At 43.2% G+C, this 23,793-nt stretch overlaps 1 protein-coding gene across 4 annotated transcripts in view; it reads left to right on the top strand.

Moving 5' to 3' along the window:
• The window catches only part of Nr3c2 (nuclear receptor subfamily 3 group C member 2), a 239,668-nt gene that overhangs the window by 107,827 nt on the left and 108,048 nt on the right, over positions 1-23,793 (top strand). For all 4 annotated transcript variants that reach the window (XM_070022180.1, XM_070022182.1, XM_070022181.1 and 1 more), the window contains exon 3: positions 20,224-20,363. In XM_070022180.1, coding sequence (XP_069878281.1) covers positions 20,224-20,363 — 140 coding nt within the window. The remainder of the gene's footprint in view (positions 1-20,223; positions 20,364-23,793) is intronic.

The raw sequence follows: 23,793 nt of genomic DNA, 5'->3' as shown, positions 1-23,793 counted from the left end.
AGACAAGAACTGCTTTCCATCGATCACTGCTCAGTAACATTCCAACAAATTGACTGTGACAGGAAAATATATAAACCTCAAAGACAGTATCCGTGAAAATACTGCATTCACAAGCAGTTTACAAAGGCACACATACACATAGAGGCATATTAAGAAAATAGTATGTCAAAAGGCAAATCTGTCCATCGTTTCCCCTAATACAGTAAACTACAAATTCTTGACATAAATGTTTAGTGGTAACTATTATTGGAATAGTTTGAAACTTTTTCATAATCCAGTGACAGGTTGCTGATTAGCAAGGAGGAACTGAAATCAAGATGGAAAGAGCTTGTTTGCTTGGTCTCTGTGGGTCTCCTCTCCTTCCTGGGTTCTAAGAATTCAGCACGTGAATGTAGTTGGAATATGGTCTTTAAAGAGGGGCATGTGTTACATGGAAGCCACAGCGGGCAGCATTCTCTAAGATGAGAACACATAGGGGTCCCATGTGCAAACAAAAAAACATTTTAAGGGCTCAGGAAAAACACTGGGTCATATACACTATAATGGTTAATATGTAGTTGATAATTTTATTTTTTTTTGTCTGACATTTAGAATGCTTGAGCCAGCATGGTAGTACATGCTTGCAGTCCCAGCTATTCAGGAGATGGAGGTAAAGAGGATCATGGTCTGTGGTCCTGTCTGAGGACCACAAAATTACCCCAAGATCCTATCTGACAAACTAAAAGCACTAGGATGGGAGGCATGACTTAAGCAGTAGAACATTTGTCTAGCAAGTGTGAGGCACTCAGTTCAACTCCCAAACCCCCAGTATCTGAGAGAGACAGAGACAGAGAGAAAGACAGAGAGAGAGAACTAAATGAAGCCATTTGCGCATATGCTATACACACACACACACACACACACACACACACACACACACATTTGTCACACTGTGTCACCTAAAGCCACTTAATACTTTCCCAGAGTTCCTATAAATAAATAATATTCACAACACACACTTAAGGAACTGTGTGAAACGTTTTCTACTAGGACCTTGTTAACTCTAATAGTATGAACTAGAATGAAAACAATATGGTACCTGATTATTTTATCCCATAGTTCCTCTTTTAATGGTATTCGCCTTAATAGAATTTGAATTTTTTAAGTATAGTAATTTTATAGGAGAACTTTGACAGTTTAAGTTGGCAATTCCAAATCAGCCCACTCATTGTGTTCAGGAAAGTGTTCTTCCAAAAATAAATGAGTGGGCTGGCATTGTGTTTTCAACATCAGGCTAATTTTGGTTAATTACATAAATCTAAAAGCCACGGGCAAGGCAACAATTCAGTCTTGCTAGACGATGATCAGGGGAAATTGCAAGACAGCCCTTCGAATGCTGCTTATCATGCTAATACCCCCCATGCCAGGCAGCCAGGGGGCCAGGGCTGGCTGGCAGTGTGTCAGTTAGGAAGCCTTCCCGGGCTGTAATGAGGGGCTGTGGAAGCTGGCAAGAGAGGGTACCGAGTTAGAAACAGTAGTAAGAGCTCTGATGAGAATTCAAACACAATAGAAGAAAGAAGAATGGTCACCGTGCCCAGCTAATCATTCTCGTCTAGACAATGGGAAGCGGGGGCTCCGGCAGCTTTGTGAAGAGGATGCTTTACTTGCCCACATCTTTACTTTTTGTTCAGATAAAAGGAAGAGTGTCACATGATGCACAGCTTTCGTTTAAAATGCTCGAAATTAGTATTCTGCCACTGGCAAACAGAACTACAGATGCAGCCTAAGAATGCAGGGCCGCTCAGAGAGGACTGGGGCCGCTTACCAACTCTGGCCTCACTCCGGGCGGGATTGTCAGGCCCTCACGGCCTTCCAGAATTGTGTTTTGAGGTACTTTTCTCTTTGCTGTGACTCACTTTAATTGGCACGCGTATGTGCATGCAGTCGAACTTATTAAAAATGCTTCCTTGATTGGACATTGATTTCTTTAACCCTGAGTTCCATCTCCTGTCTAACAGCAACCACGTGTTTCTGTTTTGAAAACATCTTTTTGCTTCCTGGTTGATCTGCGCTGGGGTTGTTGCTTGAATTTATTCAGGAAAGTAGTAGAATGCCTGCTGTGTTTGGATTCTTCCACAGTGACTGTTCAGGCCCTTTACTGAGCGAAGTAACACCTTTGATTGAATTTTCTTTTTTTTTAAGAGATGGTAGGGTCTGTGTGATTATTGGTAGAAACAAATGAAAAAATAGAAGATAGAGGCTTCAACTCTAGAAACCCTACCTGGGTTTTTACAGAGTTGCCTTTGCTTGGCTACTACTATAATAGAAAAATCTTACAACATCTTAACAGTATTACATGTCCTAAGAAAATTGTAGCCCTGTTCCTCATAGTCTCATACAGAGTTTGAACAGTTGGAGAAATGATTAAAGACCGAATAAATGATGTCACCTTCCTAGGCTGGGTCCACCATGTCACAAGATAAAATAAACATTTTCCAGGTAAATTCTAGGTGTGTACAATTTTGTCATAACTGTTTTTTGAAAAGACAGTTATGTGCAAAACATTTTTCAAACTGGGTGCTGGTGACTCATACCTGTAATCTTAACTACTCAGGAGACTGAGACCTGAGAGTCACAATTAAAGCAGCCCAAGCATGGAAATCTGTGAGACTTATCTCCACTTAACTGCCAGAAAACCGCAAGTGGAGCTGTGACTCAATGTGGTAGAGCGCTAGCCTTGAGCAGAAGAGCTCAGGGACATCGCTCAAGCCTTGAGTTCAAGCCTTTGGCCTGACAAAACAAAACCCCCAACACAAAGCACGCTTCAACTAATATGCCCATGTTGGTTTTACAACTGGAATCCATTGTATAAAAGCTGTAGGCATCATAGAACATAGTGTCTGTATGAAATGAAGCACTGACAGAAACTACTAGAAAACAGACACGGCTGTGGCTGCAGGTCCTCAAGGCACTGGCAGGTGGCAGGAGTGCTAAGCCAGTTGCGGAGGGACGGGGAGTAAGAGCAGGTGTGCCCTGGGCCCTTTTTATAAACCAGCTTTGTTGGGGGCCCTGGAATAGGAGCGGCGTCATCTTCCCCTGTAACGGGTGTCGGTGAGCAAGCCCTGAGCGTTGCTTGAGTGCACTCTAGGGCAGAGAACCGCCTTCCCTCTCCTGGTGGGGACCATCCAGAAGCTCCAGCAGCTTTGCCGTGTACAGTCAGCCATGGCAGTTCCACCGTCAGTGGCCCCAGAGTCCCACAGTCCTGGCTTCACAGTCTGCACCTGCCAGTCCTGTAGTTAGAAGGTCGCTGTGGTTCACTCTGCTGGGGTCCCATTTCCTCAGCCGTAAATGGATGGAAATGATCTGTGGCGGGAAGGCTTGTTCATGGAGTCAACAGCTCATGTCACAGTTCTTCTGGAAAAGTCCTTGGAAAGCTCCTGTAGTGTTTTTGGGGGTAGCTTGCATTCCAGGGCTTCCTGTGCCCTGGAAGATCAGGATGTTTGCATGTGCCCTTGGAGTGGGAGTGGAGACCACCATTGTGAGTGTATGTGGCGTGCCACAGTGCCTTGTATTAGTTCACACGGCTGTGTATTATGAGTAATAAGCCAGCCTACTCTGAGGTGATAAACTCACGGAGGTTCAGAGACACAGAAAGTGACCCAGAGCAGTGAGAATGAGCAGAGTTGTATCTAGTCCGCACTTCCCCACACCACACCCTGCCCACCCCTGCACCGCTAAATTGTCCCCATTTTCACTTTTTAAGGAAGTAGGGGTTTAACTCAGGTCCTTGCACTTGCTAGGCCAGTGTTTACCACTGGAGCCACTCCCCTACCCTTTTCTTAATGTTAGTTATTTTCCAGAGAAGGTCTTGAATTTTTGTTTGTCTGATATAGTTGCAGACATCTATCTCACCTGCCCCCTAGCTGGGATTACAAGTGTGCACTACCACACCAGGTCTGTCACAGTCTTTTCAGCCTTACAATTCTCACATGGCACAAGAAGCCTGGTTTTAAAAAAAGAAAAAGGCCAAGGAAGTATCGTGTGAAGTGAGTTTAATTAGTGTGCAAATCTCTTGGAAGTAATGCAGTAATTGCTCACGCAGGTGGAGAGCACTGATTATCACCTTCATCCTCAGGTGTCTTGGCTATGACAGGAAAGAGTTCATGACCTTCTGAACTTCTGTCAGCACTACAGTGAAACATCAAGAAACGGATGGAATGAAATATAAATTAATGAGCTAACTTATTTCTTTGTCTGAGCAGCACTCATGAGTTACCTAGGAATTGAATTATAGGAGCTGGATTTTATTGTATAAATTACATATGTTTTGGTCCTTCCCTTACTATATTCTTCCCTAATTCTGTTGACGTAAGTCAAAGCCCTAGGAGCTTCTATTTGGAGAACTAGGGAGAACAAAGGTTGAAGGGTCCGTGGAAAAGGAAAGGCATTCTCAAAGTTGTGGGTGCAGAGATGGTGCAGAAATCACGCGAGACTGTTTCTCTCTTAGCTTCCTCAACCAGGCTTTATACTTTGTCTCAAACCACTTTGAACCATCAAAAATGAGCATAGAATGGGCGCATGGCAGTGAGTTGATATATTAGTTCATTTTTCTGAGCTTTGCATGGGTTTAGCAGAGAAGAGCAAGATCAACATGGTGGGGGTGGAGGGTGGAGAAGGAGGAGAATCTGTGTGTGAACACCCGTTGCAGAACAAGATTCATTTTCTTATTTTGATGCATGAAGGCAACCTGCATACCCCATCCCGTCCCTGGCATTTCTAAGAATACTGATTTTTTTTTCTTTGCCACAGTTGACATTCTTTGTGGTATTGCTCAGGACTTCCCAAGTTAACACTTCTAGGTGAGCAGGTTATCAACTGAAAGTTGCTGAACAGGACGGTTTTATGTCTCCGGGGAAATAGGGTTGCATTAACTCTGATGATGGTTAGCAAAAAATGCACTCTAGGAAACTTTTCTGACTTCGTTATGTCTCAGAAGTTCTTTGAACAGTTGTTGAAAACTAGATTTCGGTTCTCATAGGAGCCCAGTGGAATCTGATTAAGACCCAGCTTTATCTCGTATTATGAGGTTTACATTTTTTGAGGTACACAGATTATTTCAGGCTAAGAAGAAGATCTTTTTATCAGTTTGAAGCCAACTAAAATTACTCCTTTACAGAGGAGGTAAGGAATGCCTGCAGTCCTTGATTTGACCTAGTTCATTATCTGGCATCAAGAATATGAGATGTATTTTGGGTTTGTATTCAGATACATTCATGTACACAGCAAGTATTTTTGTTTTGTTTTGTTTGTTTTTTGCATTCCTGGGGTTTGAACTCAGAGCCTCTTAGTTATGTGACTTGCAAGCACTTTGTCACTTGAGCCATGCCTCCATCTCTACTTTTTAGTGATTATTTGGAGATGGGAATCTCTCAGACTTCCCTGCCTAGCTGACTTTGAACCATGATCCTTTAGCTCTTAGCTTTCCGAGCAGCTAAGATTATAGATGTGGCCACAGGTGCCTGGCTTACATTACATTTTGAAAAGATCGTAAACTTTTCTGGTTGGTGCTGTGAACTGGAAGAGCTCAAGCTTGGCTTTGGCTCACTGTGGCTTTAAAGGGCCAGTCATGAATTTTTAGCATATCTCTTTTCCTCTTTCTATAAGCCTGGCATAAAAGGCTGTGTGTGTGTGTGTGTGTGTGTGTGTGTGTGTGTGTGTGTGTGTGTGTGTGTGTGTGTGTGTGTGTGTGTACGTGTGTGTGTGTGTGTGTGCTATTAGCATTAGAACTGAGGGCCTCCCTCACTTGTGCAAACAGATATTCCCCCACTAAACCACACCCTCAGAACTTTCACATTGGTTATTTAGAGATAACATCTCACTTTTTGCCTGGGTGTGCACCTCTAGACTATAGTCCTCATATTTCACTTTTATAGTAGCTGGTGGAATGACAGGTGTGCACCACCATGCCCAGCTATTGGTTGGGAAGGAGAGGTCTTAACACCTTTGCTGCCCAGGCCGGCCTTGAACTGATGTCAGCCTGAGCCCCTACAATGGCTTTAGGAACCAGGCATTATATAAAACTTGGAAACATGCTGCTGTGTTTATGTAATAACTTGATGTCCCATCTTCCCAAGTTAGACCAGGCTCCTTCTGAAGTTCTGTCTACCATTGAGCAAATCTGAATACAAACTGTCTTTACAAATAGGTTGTGTTCTCAGAATTCACTTTGGTAAGTCCTTTGAGATTGTAGAAGTGTTTTCTTAAAGGTATGTTGTAATTGAAAGCACGGAGCTCCTCTTGGGACGGTAGGGATGGTTTTTATTTCCCCTTGGCTCCCTGGAAGGCATGAACGTTCCGACAGGAATGGGCATTCCTGCATCGTGAGGAGGTCTTCTGCCCGGGCGCAGCCATTGCCTCCTCTCCAGAGCCTGGCCACGCCATCGTGGTTGGCTGTGGCTGCTGGTGACGTAGCCGCAGCCACAAAGCTAGCAAGGTTCCTGGCACGAGTGCCGGACTCAGCTCAGCCTTGCTCGGTGAAGTGTGGATTATTTTTTTTCATCATTTGTAAAATTTTCATTTCCTCTTGGCCACTAAAACTTTCACAGTTCAGAGACAATACACATCACTTTGATGTAACCATTTTACTGGAAATGTGGATAGCTTAGCGTGACATTTGAAATTATGTGGCCTTTTATATGCCTAGGAGGATGTCCCATAACCAAGAAGATTTCAGGGTGGATTTGTTTTTCTTTTGGGTGGCACTGGAGCTTGAACTCAAGGCCTTGTGCTTGGTAGGCAGCAACCTCCCACTCCAGCCACACCCTCTGTCCTTTAGGCTTTAGGTTATTTTTTTCAGATAGGATATTGCTGTTTAACTTGGGGCTGGTCTTGAACCATGATCCCTCCATTCTTTGTCTTCCACAAAGCTAGGATTACAGACATGCACCACCTGCCTACTTGTTGAGATGGCAGTGGAGGGGGAGAATCTCATGAACTTTTTGCCCAGGCTGACTTCAAACCATGATTCTCCCTGCCCACCCGCCCCCCCCCAAACCTTCACCTCCTTTGTAGCTGAGATTATAAGAATGAGACATCCTGCCCAGCCAACGGCAAATTGTTTTCTATTCAGTGATGACTCACATTCTTTTAATAAGTCCTTAGATGTCATCTCTGGGCACTCATTCTTGTAATATAACAAAGTAACTGACCTAAACTTTTTTAGAGCTGAAACTGAAATTTGCACTTATGAAGAATATTCTATTCTTTAGGATTTTATACTAATCTTCACCAAAATACTAAGTCAATATTGATCTTCAAGTTGTTGCAAAATATCCTATCCTTCTAAAATCATTTCTTTTAAAAACTAGTACAGAAGATATTACTTATGAAGATGTTTATTCCTTTCATTGACTGAAAGTTCTTGCCTAGTGATCAAGTGAAACAAATGCTATTTATTTCACATACTAAAATACCTTCAGTCTTAACTTTGCTGGATATAATTCAGAAACAGATGGAAACAATTATTTTAACTAGAGTTTTATGAAAGATAGCTGTCAATATTCTTGAAATCGTCTGTGAAAGACAGACAGTGTTACAAGCTAGCAGTCAGTGATCTCATCGCATTACAGAAGAAGCAGGAAAACTGCTATCTTCTCTTGTGTCTCTGTAAAGGATTATGCCCTCCCCCTCCTACTTTTCTCCTGAACAAATGGGAATGTGGAATATACTCTTGAGTGACTGACATTTGTTTCTGGAGAGCAGAATTATGGCTGGACCTCTAGTGATGGGGAAAGGACGTTGCCTGCAGACATCTATTTTCATCCAGTTTCTCTTGCTAAGCCGTTATGTAGTATTGTTTCCCAAAGTAGTCCTTCATCCAAATTTTGGGTAAAGCCTGTCATTAGGAGGGATAAATCCCTGCTTCTGGAGTACTTGAATATTGTTAAATGTTTATTCCTTATACTGGGTATATCCAGAAATAGGAATATGCTCTGCTGTCTTCAGTCTTTCTTTGATGTTTTCTGGGTCTATCACAGGAAGTGTGAAGTGGTAAATACTGAGACCCACAGCTTCGGAGCTATGGGTATTTAAATAGCACAGGTTAATACTTCCCAGTTCATCAGAACTTGCAATTTCTGATTCGCCTGCAGTCCCAGTATTTACCTGGAAACCATCGACAAATTGTAGCCTAACTCCCAGAACTATTCTGGGGTGGGCCTCATGAGTCTCTCATGAAATGTTTGCCGTAAGTGAGCAGGGGGGAGATCCTGCAGTGTGTTTACTATACTCTGCTATGTCAGAATGATTTTTAAATACTAGCTTTCCCGAAAAAGGAGATGGAGCCAAATCATCTGTACAATAGACTTTGTTGTTGTTGTTGTTGTTTTGTTTTGTTTTGCTGGTCCTGGGGCTTGAACTCAAGGCCTGGGCACTGTCCCTGAGCCTCTTTGTGTACAAGTCCAGTGCTCTACCACTTGGGCCACAGCACCATTTCTGGCTTTTTCTGAGTAGTTTATTAGAGATAAAAAGTCTCATGGACTTTCCTGCTTGGGCTGGCTTTGAACTGTGATCCTCAGATCTCAGCCTCTGGCTACCTAGGATTATAGGTGTGAGCCACTGGTGCTCAGCTTACCATGGACTTTTATGTTAATCATGCATAATGGTTTTATTGCAATAGGCCTCTGTTGAAATATATGTCTCTACATAGTCCACTCTTTTTTTTTTTTTTAAATCACTAGCACTGTCCCTGGAGCTCTTCAGCTCCATGCAAACACTCTACCACTTGAGCCACAAGGCCACTTCCGGTTTTCTGGTGGTTTATTGGAGATAAGAGTTTCACGGACAAGGGGGGGAAGGAGAAGGATTGGGATTGGGGGGGGGGGCTGGGAAGGGATGTGAAGGGTAAACAAAGGAGGAGGCTGCAATGCTTGGTAAGAAATGTACGCATTATCCTGCCCATGTAATTGTAACCCCTCTGTACAGTATGTTCACAAATAAAATTAAATTAAAAAAAAAAAGAAAGACTTCAAGCCTAAAACCTTTGGTTTTAAGACTTGCAAGTAGCCAGATTACAAATATGAGCCATGCAAGAAAAAAAAAAGAGTTTCACGGACTTGCCTGGGCTGGCTTTGAACCACAATCCTCAGATCTCAGCCTCCTGAGTAGCTAGGATTACAGGTGTGAGCCACCAGTACCTGGCTCATGTCCATTCTTAATATGTTTTAGAACTTGTAACCTGAATTAGAAGTTTGTTCAGTATTGCTTAATGTCTTCTAATTCTTGAAAGCTCCAGCCTTTTTTTAAATCTTGATCTGTGAATGGCATATGTAAATATTAATTATGGTCTGCACATTTTCCTATTTTCATGTAATTTAAAATACAAAGTTATATGTATCTACCTTATAGTAAATTGATTTCCTCATAAACTCCCCTTTGATCTGAGAACTTAAATTTTGAAAATAACAGCAAATGGCACTTTGTTTCCCTTAATTTTATATTTCATCGAATTATTATCTTACACTGCCAGTATACCCTGGAAAGATTCTTCTCACCCTTTCCCTTCCTTTCTTACACCTTTTAGAAAAAGTCACCAACCTATATGTGTTCTTTAAAGTCAAACTCTTCACAATCCTGTCACAGGCAAATTTCCAGTGACCTTTCCATGTATTGAACTGTAATCGTTCTCAGTGGGTAAGGAGTCTCCTCAGCCTAGAAGGTAAACAGTAAACTGATATGAAGAGGGGAGAATTATGTGCTTCTCTTCTCAAATGTACCCTGTCATTATTTCCCTGTTTCTTCCGTGGTAAATACATACCATCTCAAGGTAAATTTTCTGACTAAACCTGAATTTACCCACCTTTCTAAGACTGAGAAATTATTAGTTATGTGTGGCTCCGAACACCATCTGCTCTTAACAGCCGTTCCCAACAACACTTACTACATTTGGAAAATTGTTGCTTCTTCTGGCTGTTTTTCTAAAGGGTTTATTTTTTCCCCATTTCCCTTCTCACCTGCACTCCTACCTTTTCCTTCCATGATCTGCCTTCTGACTCTGGTTCCGAGCACACAGGCCTCCCTTGCAGCCTGAGCATCGGGAGATGCAGTGTGCAGTCAGGTCCTTACTGCTCACAGCCGATCTGTCCTGACATCTTCCCTTCATCTTCCACAACTTAACCCACCGCGGCCTGCACCTGCTGCATCTCAGCTCTGCAGCTCCACACTTAACAGCTGCAGGATGGGAGGGACCCTGTGGCCCGGTTTCTGATGGGAACCTGGCCATGTCAGCCCTCACTGGCTCTAGCTGGCTGCTTCCTCGGCCATTTCATGCAAGGATAGTGCTCTACCATTTGAGCCACAGCTCCACCTCTTTTGGCTTTCTGTGTGTGTGGGGGGGGGTGGTAATTGGTGATAAGCAAACACTGTATTTCATAATGGTGGTAGATTTTCTTTCCCCCTTGGAGCCAAACTATATATGGAGGAGGGAGGGGACAAAGATGAGAAAATAAATGTATTTGCAAGATATGTGTGTGTGTGTGTGTGTGTGTGTGTGTGTGTGTGTGTCTTTAGAATGCAAGATAGCTAGAAAAGCTATAATTGAAGAAATAAAAAAATGGTTTTATTTTTATTTTTTGTGGGGTGGGGCGGACAAAAGCGGAGCTTGAGCTTCAGGTCTCATCCTCTGATACACTGACACGCCCCAGCCCTTAAACGCCGTCTTTTCCATCACTCTCTGTTGGTGTGTGGGAGCCCGCTCAGCCCGTGACAGCCTTCCAGAAACCTTAGGCTTTCAATGTTTGGGGAAGAAAGAAATCAAAGACACAACCTCAAACCTCAAACTTGAAGTAAAACAAAGGCCCAGAGCAAGCCCTCAGGAGTCTTTCAGTGTGTTATTCATGCCAAGCCAGGAATAAATGCACACCCTTAGTCTGCTTAAAAAAAAATTAAAAAAAAACTAATACTTTTCACTGAAAAGTGGAAAGCATGAAATGCATCAGAAGTATCAACACACATTGAAATCACAACACTGCAAAATGTGGAAAACAAGAGTGAGAGAGGGGAGGAGGTGATACTGGGGTTCCCCCACTCCCCTTCCATGTCACCCATGTGTCATCATGGTGGCCTGTGGTCACTGTGCCCCTGACCTACAGAATAGCGTGTCATCATTGCATGGCCTAGAATCGGTGCCCTGGCACACGCTGGACTCATCAGGAAAACCAAAGATCAGAAATGCACACATGCAGAGCCAGGAAGAAAACTAGAGACCTGTGTGTGAAAAACAACTAAAGCCAATAGGGCCAGACTCACAAGAGATCCTGAGCCCAAAGCACCAGTACCACCACACAGATAAATAAATTAAAAGAAACTTAGCAGGGATCTTGTTAAAACCTACTTTGTACTGACCCACCAGTGTGGTGGTCAGTGCATGATTCCTTCCAGGGAACTCTGAAAACTTACAGTGCAAACACAAATTTGTTCATACACCCCAGTGATTGTGGTCTGTATTTGGCTGTTGTATTAATAAGAGCTGATGGGTGTAGACATGCTCAGTAAATGTTTCTGGAGGTGACTTCTTATTGGATCTTTTAAAAGAGCTCATAGGTGCTCAAGTACATGATTCTGCAAAAACAAACAAAAAAACCTTCTTTGGATATGAAAATTTCTTCATCAAAGAGACAGGGCCCTCTTCGGTTCAATCCAGCTCCAAGATGCATCCTACTTATGCTCATATATACACAAAAACTACCATTGCTCATGTTAGTAGTGTCAACAGTGACCACAGCCCCACCATCACCTGGAGCCCTGTTGGTGGCATTTGACCCCACTGGGCACCCATCCTTTGATTCCAGGGCCACACAGTTACCTTGCCTTCTCCTTGTTGGTAATAACCAATAAGTTAGGTTGAGCCTCAAGTCAGATCTGAGTCTCAAGTTTCTTTTTCTGCTTAATCAAAAATGTTTTAGCCAGGCACTGGTGGCGGCTCATACTTCTCATCCTTAGCTAATTAGGCGTGGGATCTGAGGCTCACCATTCAAAACCATCCCAGGCAGGAAAGTCCCATGAGTCTTCTGTCTCCCAGTTAACCACCAGAAAGCTGAAGTTGCAGTGTGGCTCAAGTGGTAGAGAACTAACCCTCAGCAGAAAAAGCCAAGCAAGAGCATGAGGCCACCAAAAAAGTTTCAAAAATATTAATTTATCAGACAATTAATTGGAGATGACTAGCCATCACTGTGCTGTAATTTTAGTTTCCAAGGTCATTTTGCCCTTGGATTCTCTCCAGTAGCTTTAGATGATGCTCAGCTCACCAGGTGAAGTTGACCCTATATCATTCCTCTGACCCTGTCTGTGGTGTGTAACAATTGTGGCTTAGTAAGTGAAGGTGTCCCCTTCCACACTAATGACTCACAGAGCAGCAAAGATAAGGGCATGAAAGAAAGGGGTGCCTGGCACCAGCCACTCCCAGATCTTCTAAAGTAAGGGGGAAACTAGAATGAGCTTATTGGGGTTCAGTGTTGTGATTTTAAAATAAAAGCTTTTCAAAACAAAAGCAGGTAATCAGCAAGGAGGCTATTGGGATTTTTTTTTTTAAAGCACATTTGATGTGTGGGCGAAAATAAGTATTTCAGTAGCAGTTGTTAAAAGTTCATTTATGTTTGTGAAATGTAAGTTTTTAAAATATTGAGCATTCTCCAAAACCTTATGTTTCTTAGATTTAGTGTTCTTCGCTTCATATGAGAGGGTAGATGTGTGTATCTCAGCGATTATTTATTCTAATGATCTAACGTGGCTGTTTTCCAAGCTGTGCAGAGAAGATGGAATCCTTACAAGAAATTCTCAAATCCCATGAGCCCAAAACACTGCCCTGGTGGGAACAAACAGTGTGGCTATTGTGTGGCTGCTCTTTACAGTTTTCTTTTTAAAATACCCTCTTCTGACACTTACCAATGTTGTACATGCCGAATGCAATTAAAAACAGAAATACAATATAGACTGGCGAGATTATCTGTAATTCAACTACTGTAGGCACCACTGTGAGGATACTAACCCAACAGGAATGCTAATTTATACTAGGCAGAACTTAAGTAAGGATAAATACAAGCAAGATGCAGTTGTATGTGGTTTGAGTATTCTAAATAACTTAACCTGCACCAACCCTGTAATGTCTGACCTTTGTCATTACTGCCAAACCAATGAGGAGACTGAGAGAGCAGGGTGATACAGGCCTGATACAAAATGTCTGTCATTATGTTATCTATAATATAGGAATCTCACCTGGTGGTCATGAAGCCCCCGTCCTGTTCTTTGGCTCTTCCTGCCAGTGCTCGTTATTTAAAACTTGCTCAGGAGTGGCCTGGCCTTCTTTTACCCCATTCAAAGCTGGAACATCTGCAGCTTTGCCCAGTCTGTCATTTCCTCCCACTGCTCATGGCTGTCCAAAGCTATTGACTGTGTTGTCTCTCTGCAGGAGGGACTGCACGAGGATGTGGACTTGGTCTTTCTTCTTTCTTTAAGTGCCTAGAACAGTGAGAGCCCTTCAATAAATAGCTTAGTTCCTCTCTTCTTCCTCCACACCAACGTGCACAGAGCTGTGTAAGAGGGTGTTCACTGAAGGTTCTGTTGTATAGCCCTCCCTCCATGGTGTCACTCCCCCTCTGTCCCACACGAGTGTGTGAGTGGATTCTGTGTGGACAGAAGCCCTCCACCTCCACTCTCCTCCTGGGACTCTGATTTCGTGATGAGGGGATCAAAGGCAGTTTTATTTTCTTGCTATTCTGAGAAGCGTGATGAACTCCGTCCTGCCTGGGGTGTTCTGAAGAATCCACACAGATTTTGTAATCACTCATACCACTATCCATCCACTACTACCTTGTTTCTTAATTGCTGTATATGTGAAAATGGCAGGTTTGCATCCGATAATGCCTGGCAAAGATTTACTGCTGCTTTCTAAGGGCTCCACTCTGTGGGGAAAAAGCCCTGCGTGGGTTTTTTTTTTGTTTTGTTTTTGTTTTTTGTTTTTTGTGTTGGTACTGCAAACCCTCCCAGTGGTCACCAAAGCAAACAGGAACCTTTGTTGTTTTTTTTACAGTCTCTAGTTGGTCCTTAATCCTAGTAGATTTGGAACTGGAAATGTTCATAGCTTCCTTGTGTTTTCCTAAGAGATATTGTCTTCATAAATGGAAATGTTAGCAAATTTCTGCTTTATACTGTTTACTGTTTTGGCATCTATATAAAACCCCAAGCACTACCTTTGTTCATAACAAATCTCTTTCTGTCAACAGTGTTTCTTTGGTTACCAGGAGCAAAAATGATCAGTTCGAGTAGTTTTCCAGCTCATCAATATTAAAATTGTTCCAGAGAGGGTAAAATATTTTAATACATACACTTACACAGAAACTTTAACCAAAATTAGCGTAGATATGCTCCTGTAAAAGCAAGAAAATATTTTAAGTATCATATAATTAACGGAACCAAAAAGAATCTTTTTTCAACTTCTATCCAGATTTGTTAAAAATGAGTAATGACTGTATGTCATAATACACTATCTTTAATTTGAGACTGAAACCCAATTTGGATGCACTTGGTCACATTAGGCTGCTCTGTTTATCTTTTGTGCCTATCTGTAACTTAAAAGACAGTCTTCCTGGGAGCTAGTAGCTCATGCTTATAATCCTAGCTACTCAGGAGGCTGAGAGCTGAGGATCCCAATTCACAGCCAGCTTAGGCAGACAATCCGAGAGATTCTTCATGTCCACTTAACCAGAAAAAAAATCCAGAAGTGGAAGTATGATGTAAGTGGTAGAGCGCCCAGTCTTGAGTGAAAAAACAAAAACGAATGTGAGGCCCTGTGTTCAGGTCTGAGTGCTATTTTGGAAAGAGATCATCAGTTCCACCTCTTTTGTGATCTGAAGAGAGGAAGAGCCTGCCAAGGTTTCACCAGCCATGGCTGAGTTGGAGCTGGAGCCCACGTCTTCTTACAAAACTTCAGTTTCCATCTTTGACCTCTGCAAGTTTGGCTTTACAGTTAGGGCCTCAACTCCTATATAGAAATTTAACAAATGTTGAGGTAGAATTATGGTCTCCAAATCGCTAGATACACATCGCGCTTCTGAGCATACACTCTGTGTCTATGAAGTGCACACAGTGTCTGCGCCAACAGCCTCCTTCCCTTCCTCCCTCTTCCCTTGGGAAATATGTCCATGTATCCCTTCAGACTGCATGCATATTACCTTCCAGCCACAGCCATCTTTCAGATTCAAAGGTCCATGACCAACGTATCAGTAGAGACTAGAGTTTTCTGAACCCATTCACCCTTTATGGCCTGGGTCTTGTCTGTTGTGTTAATAATGCATGTGTTTGTGCAATAGCTGCCTGAGCTTTGTGAGAATAGACTGTGCTTTTCCCTCCCTCCCTCTGTGCAGCAGAACTAAATGAACCATACAGGAATTGAACCTATAACCTTGGCCTCATTAATTTACCTTCTGTAAAATTGCCCTCTGTAAATTTGTGTTCTGCTGTAATGAGATAATGAGTGTGATTTCATTCATTCAGTAAATAGTCCCAACATTGGGCAAGTGGCAGAGCACATGTCGCAGACAAGGCTTCTGCCCTTGGGGGTTCGGATCTGTGTACAGGTCACTGAAGCAAGGGCAGCACTGGCGTCCGCTCAAGGAGAGGGGCTCCCAAAATGCCCAGACGTTGGGAGAAGGGAGCACAGCAGGACTCCTTAAGGGTGATGGGGTTTCCGGAACTGGAAGGGAAGGGACAGGCATTCACTCATGGAGGTGTTTACTAGTTACACCTGAAATATCTGAACGTGAGGCTCATATAGTCAGAACTCTTCTGAAGTACAGTCAGAAATGATGTGAGCTTGCAAAGCTGAACAGATGGGATTGGTTGGCCGAGGAGAGAGTGCAGTACGTCCCTTACCAGTAATTTTTTCCTGCTGGGGGTTCCGTTACCTGTGGTATGAAGAGATGAAATGGAAAATTGTAAAACTAAGCAACCTGTATGTAGTTCTTTAAAAAAAAAAAAAAAGCTTGCTATTCTGAGTAGCATGATGAACTCCATCTGCCTCCGGCGTCCATGAGTCCATCTCTCCTTTATCAGGTCATCTGCCGTGTTATCTCAGTGCTGTGTTCAGGTATTTTACTTAGTAATGTCCCCAAAGCACAAGAAAAAAGATGCAAATGAGGCACCAGGCACAAAGCATGGCAGCTCTAGCGGGTATATGATAATTTGCTCTCCATGGAGGGCCTTGGATAGAGCCTTACTATCAGATGGTAGGGCCCTTCTAGAACACCTTCTAGGGTCCTTATGGCAAAGAGAAGTTTGTTTATGAAGCTAATGGAGGAGGTTATGGAGAAGAAGTAGGAACGGGGTTAGGACGGAGAAGGTGGAGCTGTAAAGGTTTGGAGAGGCTTTCACAAGCACGTCTTTCAAAGAGATGGAGTGCAGAGTGAGGAAGAACCTGGCCAGAGGTAGAATTACTGGGATGAGCCTGAGGGAAAAGGGAGGCAGGCAGGCTGAGGAGGAGCGCAGTGCATGGGTAGGGACACGGACAGGCAATCTGTGACCTGCTGTTGAAAGATGTCAGTTAACACAAGAGATGAGGAGCTGATGTCGTTGGAATGTAACACATTTATGGTTTTAATCTGGATTCCACAACACATCTGCTTTATGCTAGACTTTCCTGGACGTCTCAGTTTGATCCGGCTCTGTAGTTGCTACTCTCAGACAGTTAAATACAAACCACATCGCTGTAGCAGGGCCTTGGTCCTGAGGGCCTTGTAGGCTCCTTGTAAGTGTCACCACATCTGTTGACTCCTATGCTCAGGTGTCTATTAGGTAATGTGTTAGTCCACCTTCTATCACAGTAGCAACGTATGTGAGACTCCACTTAAAAGAAGAAAATGGTAGATTTATGTTCACAGTGTGAAAGGTTACCATGAATCAGAGCAAGAGTTCATGGCAGAGGAAGACTGATCATCTCTTGGTGGCCAGGAAACAGAGAGAGAGAGAAAGGGAGTGGGACAGGAAGAGGAGGAGGAGGGGTCTTAATATCCCCTTGAAGGGTACATCCTGGGGACCTGAGTTCCTCCCATGAGGCTCTACCTCCAAAGGCTTTGATCACCTCTGAGTAGAGCTACCAGTTGTGAATCAAACCTTCAATTCATGGGCTTTGGTAGCAGGATCCAAAGCAGAACAAATGCTGCACCAGGAACTGGGGCATACACACAAGGAGCACAGCTGAACACCTGGCCTGTGCTGAGTTTACTCTCTTGTATCCATGAGAAACAATAATCAGACTGAAGAAGATAGGCTGTGTGCACTGCTGATAGTTTTTCTGTATCTAGGTAAAGAGCGGTTGGCGAGCCAGCAGGAGGGCTCTAATGTGGGATGAGGCCTGGTGTGTTTGATGGCCACCAAGGAGCTCAATGGTGCTCAAGAGAAGGAGGCAAGGACAGAGGTTGGGGAAGACCCAGAGGCCCAACTCTAAGCCTGAGGGAAAACCTTTGGATGGTTATGAGCCACAGGAATGAGTGACGGAAGGTCACTCTGGCTAGAGTGATGAGAGGGAAGGTCAGCTAGGAGGCCTCTGCAGCGTCCCGTGGAGGAGGCGTTGACAGCTTGGACAAGCCGTGGTCCCAGAGGGGATGGTGAGGGTGACCCAAAATGGAGTGTTTGCAAAGGGGGACTGAGGACAGCCTGGCAGGTGGAGTATGCCCCATAAGAGAGGAGTAGGAGATGAGTCCAGGGATTTTAGCCTGTGCACCAAGAAAGAGTTGCTGGATTTGTTTTCAGTGCTGCTGTAACAGGTCAGCATACTCTGAATGGCTCAAACGACAGGAATTCATTATCTCATAATTTTCAAAGCTAGAAGTCCAAGATCACGATCAAGGTGCTGGCTGGGTTAGTTACTCCTGAGGTCCGAGCTGGAAAATCCATCTTATACCTCTCTCCTCCCCTCTGCTGCTGTTTTGGAAATTCTTTGGCCTCTAGGTACATTCCTTCCCCCTTCTTCCTCCCAGTCTCTGCCCTATCCAAACATGGCCATCTCCTTATGTGGGTTCGTGGGTTTGGGTCTCCCCTTTAGAACAAGATACCAGTCACACACCACACTCTGGTATGACCTTGTTGAATGCATGGTCAAGCTCTAGTCTCAAGTACAATCACGTTATGAGGCATGTAGGGGTTAGGACTGCAGCCCCCGAGTTTGGGGGGACACAGTTCAATCCCTACTAGTTACCATTAACCGATGAAGAGGCCAGAAAGATCAGCAGACATGCATGAAGTTCTGGGAATTGATGACATTGAGGTATTAGACACTTAGATGGAGGTATCAAGTAAGCTGAAGAAGCAGTCTGGAGCTCTGGAGTGGAGATAAACATTGAGATGGCTCCCAATATTGGTGATCCTTAAAAACCGAGAAACTCAGTGAGATCACCCAGAAGGTAGGTCTGGGTCAGAAATGGGTAGAGGTCCAAAGATAGAAACTAAGAGGCCTGGGAAGTATGGGAACAAGACCAAGGCCCACAGGAAAGAAAAAAACATTCAATAAAACCCCACATGTGCAGGTTGGTGTGAGAGGGCAATTGCATCCAAATGGTGATTTGTCGTGGTATTCTAAATGTTTACACGTTCGTGGTGTTTCTCCATAAAGTGTGCAGCGAGCTGGCTGGAGCTTGGATCAAGCTTTCCTGGCTGGTATGAGCAGAAGCCTCTGGGACTGGAATGGAATGCTTTGAATGCCATAAAGAAGTCAAAGGGCACTAATAAAAGTCATAAAGAGCACTTTTCTCAGGAGGAGAAACAGTTTGGAGAACATTGTTTCAGCCTGATTTAAGAAGTCAGTTTCTAGAAAGGCAGTCGGTCACGGCACAATGCCCTGAGCCACTCAGTATCTCGGTGACAGGGAGCTCAACCATGTAAACTAGTTTTAAATAGTATTATGTTTTTATCTTACATGTTATATACATGTGTATATATGTATAGATTTAAATGTGATTGTACCATGTTATCTGTATGTAACATCACCACTTTGACCCCTGGCTGTGGTTCCCTTGAGTCTTTTTGTCCACCCCAAGGCAGAAGCACGGATGAGGGAAGGTAGAGACAGCCCTTCCTGAAGTTTTCTGAACATGTCCATCTCACTTTTTTTCCTCTTTCTTCTGCTTTTTTCTTTGTCTACCTGCTGCACTGGAGCAAATGTCTTCTGGCCCCTGTAATCCTGTTCTTCCTAGGATGGAGACTGAATCATAGAGTACCACCCCGTCACCAAGCACCATTGCAAGTTCCCTGAGGCTTTGTGTCCCTGGGAACTTTGGGGCCGAGACCAAACTTTTAAGTACTTACATTTTCTTTGTACCTTGTACGGGACCTATGGGGTTGTGACTGGACCGGGAGCTGCTGCTTTGCCTGCTCGGTACACTCTGACACTGAACTGTGCATGATTCCTTGTTAGAAACACAGCATTTTACACGGAATATGCTACTAACACGATGATGCATGAAATAGTGGGTGGAGGTTTTTCTGAAGGGGGATGCAAACAGATGGTTGCTTAAAAGGTTACCTGTGTCCCTCCCACAAAAATAAGATTCCCAGAGCCCTTTAGTTTCTCACCTTAAAAGGAACCCATGATAGATAGTTACCGTAAACATTTGGTGTAAGTTTTTGATGGCTTCCTTTTCAATAAGGAAGTAAACTGAGCTATCTTAAGCATATAAAGAAAGTATAGAAGGTACTGTGGAGAAACGAGCTTGGAGGAAGGGTAAGATTGCTAACAGTAAGGCAAGAAATCATTCTTTCAAATTAGTGCCTTGTTTTGGAAGGGGGAGCTTAAATAATAAAACCAGTTGTGGCACTACAGATATCTCTAATCTGAGTGTGAGCGGGGAGTGTTCCATCCCACTGTACTGGCTCCGAGAAGCCCCGCAGCTGAGGTCACCCTGAACTGCGTTTCGATGATGGAGTTGCTTTCTGATTTGGTCGATTTTCTCAGAAACTGGTGGAGCAAGTGGGCGCCATGTTAGCATGTGATCTTCCTTCTCACCCCGCAGTCCCGGGGCCAGGCTCTCCTTCAGAGCACTCACACACAAACCTGAGGCTTAACCTTCATTTCCCAAGTCACACAGTGTTACCACATCATATTGTAGGACAGGGACTCTGGGGTTGATTTTAAGTTGAGCCGAACAGCCCAGGAGATGTGCAGAACAGTGTGGTGATGTGAATCTTCATTTCTCCCACCAGCTCTACTTTACGAAGTGTTTCTACCGGATCCTCGAGACCTTCCAAAATCTGTCTGGTGTGTGGGGACGAGGCATCGGGATGCCACTACGGGGTGGTCACCTGCGGCAGCTGCAAGGTCTTCTTCAAGAGGGCCGTGGAAGGTAAATGTTCATGTGGGTGTTGCTTTATTTCCTCCTCCCGCAGCCTCCACTCGCACAGTGGGTGTGATAGCATCATTGGAAATGCCTCAAAAATGTTTTCCATTGATATAATCTCTTAATAATGAATACTAATAATGCTTTAGCTGCAAAAAGAAAAAATACCTGAATATTTTTCCACGGAGCCATAGTTAATGGTCACGGTTGGAAATGACAGAAGCAAAAGTTTCAGCTATTTTGCTTGCTTTGTCTCTGTTAAATTTTTTTTTTCAGTGAGACTTAGAAAAAAAATAACAGTGCGATTATCACTTTAATTTGCATGTTCTAAAATGGCAATTTTTTAGGAGACAGACCCAGAACTTACCATCTCTGCCTTTTTTCATGACTCTGTATAAATCTTTGTGTTTGTGCAAACTAGAGCATTAATACTGTATTGGGTTCCAGTCTATAGTTAAATTGTGTTTGATCATTTTATCTACCAACGATTCAGACTCCTGGCCCCATGCAACTTGGTTTCCAAACAAGTACATGAAATGAATATTTTTTTGTCAGTAGTGGGGCTTGAACTTGGGATCTGAACATGTCCCTCAGCTCTTCAGCTCAAGGAGAGTGCTTTACCACTTGAGTCTCAGCACCACTTCTGGTTTTCTGTTGGTTTATTGGAGATAAGAGTCTTATGGACTTTCCTGCCTGGGCTGGCTTTGAACTGTGATCCTCAGATCTCAGCCTCCTAGGATTATAGGCATGAGCCACCAGCACCCGGACATACAATGAAAATTTTGAGACTTACTATGTACATTTAGGCTAGCTTCTACTTCTGTCTAAGTAAGTGTACTTCTTAACTGTGCTCAACTATGCTTTTTGCCTTCTCTTACTTCCTTTGCTTGAGAGTAATTGTTCAACATCAGATGTAAGCCAGGTGGTTTATTGAATGTGGAGAGTTTTTGCTCTTAGTGGAATTATTATTGTAAGCCAGCTGTAGAGGGACAGGTATCTCAGGAAAATCCTGCCCTATCTCTTGGTCTTTTCATGCACACTGGGTCATAAAAATGGAAAATAGTGAAGGCTTAGGAGACACCATTGGACATCCTTAGTGTGTGTGTATGCATGTGTGTGCCTTGTGTAGCTGTGTGTAGTGCACATGCGTGTACGTCCATGTATTTAAATTTGCTGAGTTTATTCCTTGATCTATTATGATCTTTGAGCTCCTTCTTAGATTATAATAGCAGACAATTCCCAGCGATGGAGGGTGGAGGTTGCGGAGATGAGGGAAGTTAACGAATGCTTAAAAGAGTTCACAACACCAAGACAAGGAGACACGGCCAGCGGGCACACAGGATGACCAGCCCAGCAACCTGAGCTGCCTAAGGCCTTATTCTCCTAAGTTGGTTATTCTGAAGCATGCAGTACTTGCTCACTGGTGGCTTTGGGGAGACTATTCGTTATTTTTATAATTTTTGTATAAATCATATTCTTTGTTTTGCTTAATGGATATATATGTGTACTTCTTTTCTTCTTCAACATTTAATGTAGAAACAGAACTCTTTTCCAGACTACCTCATTTGCCAAAAATGTCAGTTCATAGCCATATTCTTGCATCTTATATGTGGAAGTTGATAGTTTTTGTTTTAAATTTGAATCATTTATTTGCCTTGAATGTTTCAGGACATTTTTTGCCTTAAAAATAATAAAAGGAATGAGAATGTAATATTTTGAATTCAGTTTCTCCCTGGTGCACAAGTTGTTCTGGCCTTAGGGTCAGAAGACAAATTTCACTCCCTGACCACACTCACTAGGTGTGAGGTTGAGGTAGGTCACTGAGCTGAGCTGTGTCCACCATTTCTTTGTAAATAAAATAAATAAAGAAGCGTTGCCTTTCTTCACATGGCTGGGGAAAGTTACATGCAAGTGTGGCATAGGTGCACCTTTCATAAATTTTATTGTGGCACCAAATATTGGGTCATTGTTACCCTCTAAGAAGAAGTGCTCAAATTCCCTGTCACCTCTAGGGACAGAGGTGACATAAACAACACTGCCCTGGGGCACCTCATATCTCAGTCCTATTATGGGTTTCTTCATTAGATGTCCATGTTTCCTACTAGAACTGCCCCTTTGAGTTGGTAGATTCTTCTATAATTGCACTTCTCAAAGGAATAGAAAGCCCTGGATTGGCTTTTCTGTGCCCACTGGACTGCTGAGATTCCCTCATGATGAGCCTCTTCCTCCTCCAGGGACTCTCGCCCAGCTGGCATGGTACTCAGAGAGCCACCAGCTAGACTTGTAACTCCTCTGCTACCTCTGCAACACAGGGTCCCTCCTCCAGGATCTACCAAGATCACAGATGTTACCACCATCAAATAAACGTTTGGATGAACCTAGGAATGTACCTCTGTGGCCTAAGAGAGACAAGGTGAAAGCAGTTTATTACGTTGGAAAACTACCCCGGCAATTTATACAGGCCTTGTGACATCTAATCTGTAATTTCTCATTCTTGCCTAAGATTGCACTCACTCTGTCTTGCCCCAACTGTAAAATGCTGTTACTTCATCTCCTGGATATATTTCATGTGGTGATCTCTCAATGAGCAGAGCTGACTAGGTTCAGCATCCTATTTTATAACCTAATTTCCTTTTTAGAAATCTGGTGTATGAGCAGTGTCTGGAAGATACAGCTACCACAAATCACTGAATCGTCGCAAGGTTGTAAAAGAGCTAGCGAGTTCATTATCATGTAGCAGCAACTGGATTTATATTTTTGTAAGCAGACAGGTTAGGCTGTAGACGCCCCATCTTGGTAAGGTCAGCTACATCTCATCATGTCAGTTTTGACTCTCAGACAGACATTTCCCATGAAGCCGGATAATTAGAAGTGCAGTTCTTGAAATGAGAGTGCTGTGAGGATATCGTTGGAAATCCAGGCACGTGTAGAATCCCAGCTATGCAGGAGGCAGAGATTGGGAGGATCAGTCTGAAGCCAGCCCAGGGGAGAATGGTTAGGGACACTTCTGTCTGAAATAAGCCAGCTCATGCTTGTAATATCACCTATTTGGAGGCAAACATAGGAAGACTGTGACCCAAGGCCAGCCTGGTGAAAAACATGAGTATTCAAAACATAACTAAAGCAATATATGTATGTCTATATATGTGCACATAAACACATTCATAGGTATATAAATTATAAATGTGTGTACAATTTATATGTACATATATGTAATTTCAGATTACTCTCAGGTTTTCAACTATGCAATATTGTAAAAACCAAGCCCTTGAACATGTGCCTCACTGATATCACATGACCAACAGTCTTTCTTTATTAATTGGTTATCCTGTGGGGGGAAAAAAAGTTTCAAGTATGGTTTTTTAATATTCTTTGAATGAACACATCCAGATAAAAGAGTCTCTCTGTGTTTTGAACCTGTGCCATCCCTGTGTAC

Source organism: Dipodomys merriami, unplaced genomic scaffold, assembly GCF_024711535.1.
Source record: "Dipodomys merriami isolate MVZ:Mamm:240054 unplaced genomic scaffold, mDipMer1.0.p SCAF_15, whole genome shotgun sequence".
Taxonomy (NCBI): Eukaryota; Metazoa; Chordata; class Mammalia; order Rodentia; family Heteromyidae; genus Dipodomys; species Dipodomys merriami.
Note: the sequence above shows the minus strand (reverse complement) of the source record. Positions and strands in the feature narration are given on the sequence as shown.